At 50.4% G+C, this 1,821-nt stretch overlaps 1 protein-coding gene across 1 annotated transcript in view; it reads left to right on the top strand.

The window, feature by feature from the left end:
• PTPRN2 (protein tyrosine phosphatase, receptor type, N polypeptide 2) overlaps positions 1–1,821 on the top strand; it is a 496,295-nt gene that overhangs the window by 474,673 nt on the left and 19,801 nt on the right. Inside the window, exon 20 of the mRNA XM_005861191.2 lies at positions 1,623–1,789. Coding sequence (XP_005861253.1) covers positions 1,623–1,789 — 167 coding nt within the window. The remainder of the gene's footprint in view (positions 1–1,622; positions 1,790–1,821) is intronic.

Raw genomic sequence — 1,821 nt, 5'->3', positions numbered from 1 at the left:
CCTGCTTCCCTATTTATAATGGTCTGGCCCTCTAGCAACTTCAGCATGAAATTATAGCTAATTTGCCTACAAACGTCAGGTGGTCATAATAATCTGGCCACTCAGTGTATATACTATAACATATATAATTATATATAATGTATATGTGTTCTTTTTGTTTTTAAAATAAAAGCTATTCCTGCTCCCTCTCTCTTCCTTTTCTCCTTTACCGCTAATTAACCTAATTTTTTGTACCAATCTGTTCATCATAATTTTTAGCACTATGTATTTAGTAGGTACATATTTCACTCAAGTGTGCAAATTAATTGGCTCATTTTTTTCTAATTAGATAAAATTTTTTTAAATGAGATTTATTCTCTTTTTTAAAAACAAATAATTTTAGCCTGGCCAATGTGGTTCAGTGGTTGAGCATCGACATATGAACCAGGAGGTAATGGTTTGATTCCCAGTCAGGGCATATGTCTGGGTTGCGGGCTTGATCCCCAGTGTGGGACGTGCAGGACGTAGCCGATCAATGATTCTTTCTCATCATTGATGTTTCTACCTCTCTCTCCCTCTCCCTTTCTCTCTGAAATCAATAAAAACGTATTTAAAAAAATATATGTGTGTGTATACACACACACACACACACACACACACACACACACACACATTCCCCACTCTGTTTCAGCTAGCTTGCAGCCAGTAATCCTCAGCACCTTTTGCACATTGTTTACTTTCTCATAAAAGGAGGACCTTAGCCAAAAAACATATATTCATAACCCATAGACACAGACAACAGTGCGGTAATGGCTAGAGGGAAGTGGGGGCTGGGGCTGGGGCTGGGACTGGGACTGGGGGCTGGGGCTGGGGCTGGGACCTGGTGTGAATGACATGGCTCTCATGGTTGAAGTTCTAAAATGCAGACAGCGAGGACGAGGAAGTGGCCTCACGGGTGCTGTGCGCAGCCGGGCTGGGCGAGGCTATAGGATCCGATTCTAGACAGACCTGCCATGGCTCTCATTGCTTCCTGACCCCCCACACCAGGGTTCCCACCGCCCTGTCGGCCTTTATATTCGAGGGGGACATGCCGGCGAGCGCACTTCTCTTCCTGGATTTCCAGCCCACGTCCGGGACCGGGACGGAGCCGTAAACTTGGGCAGCTAAGTCAGGCCCTCCCTTGGCTCTGCCTTGCATTGAACTCAGAGTGCTCGGTCCCGGGGGAGCCACGTCGGAAGCAGAGAGATGAACCCTGGCTCTCCCTCGTGGCTCCTGGTCACCGAAGGCGTCAGCCCCAGCAGGCCCCAGGGCCGGGGCCTCGGCTCCTTCAGGCCCCGGATGCCACCTGCCACAGGCGAGCTCGCGTGGACCCACTGGCCTTTCTGTTCAAATGGTGATTTTTTTCTAGAAGGCTTGTATGACTTAGAAATACAAAAGACAAACCCTGGAATGGTTGTGGATTGTAACACATTTTTCCAGTTGTTTGAGCATTACGCCCTCTATGACATCAAAAACCAACAGCCACAGTTACTTTCTGTACCAACCAGGATGAAATTGAGACAGAGGGCCCCGGTCTGTGGGCCGCGCGGTCCCTGTGTCGCCGACACCTGCCTCCCCCCACCCCCCACCCCGCTGTCCCACAGGTGAACCTGGTCTCTGAGCACATCTGGTGCGAGGACTTCCTTGTGCGGAGCTTCTACCTGAAGAACCTGCAGACCAACGAGACACGCACGGTGACCCAGTTCCACTTCCTGAGCTGGTATGACCAGGGCGTGCCGTCCTCCACGCGGTCCCTCCTGGACTTCCGCAGGTAGGGCCCGGGGCCCCGCGGGGTAGCGCGCT

Source organism: Myotis brandtii, unplaced genomic scaffold (genome assembly GCF_000412655.1).
Source record: "Myotis brandtii unplaced genomic scaffold, ASM41265v1 scaffold145, whole genome shotgun sequence".
NCBI classification, from domain to species: Eukaryota; Metazoa; Chordata; class Mammalia; order Chiroptera; family Vespertilionidae; genus Myotis; species Myotis brandtii.
Note: the sequence above shows the minus strand (reverse complement) of the source record. Positions and strands in the feature narration are given on the sequence as shown.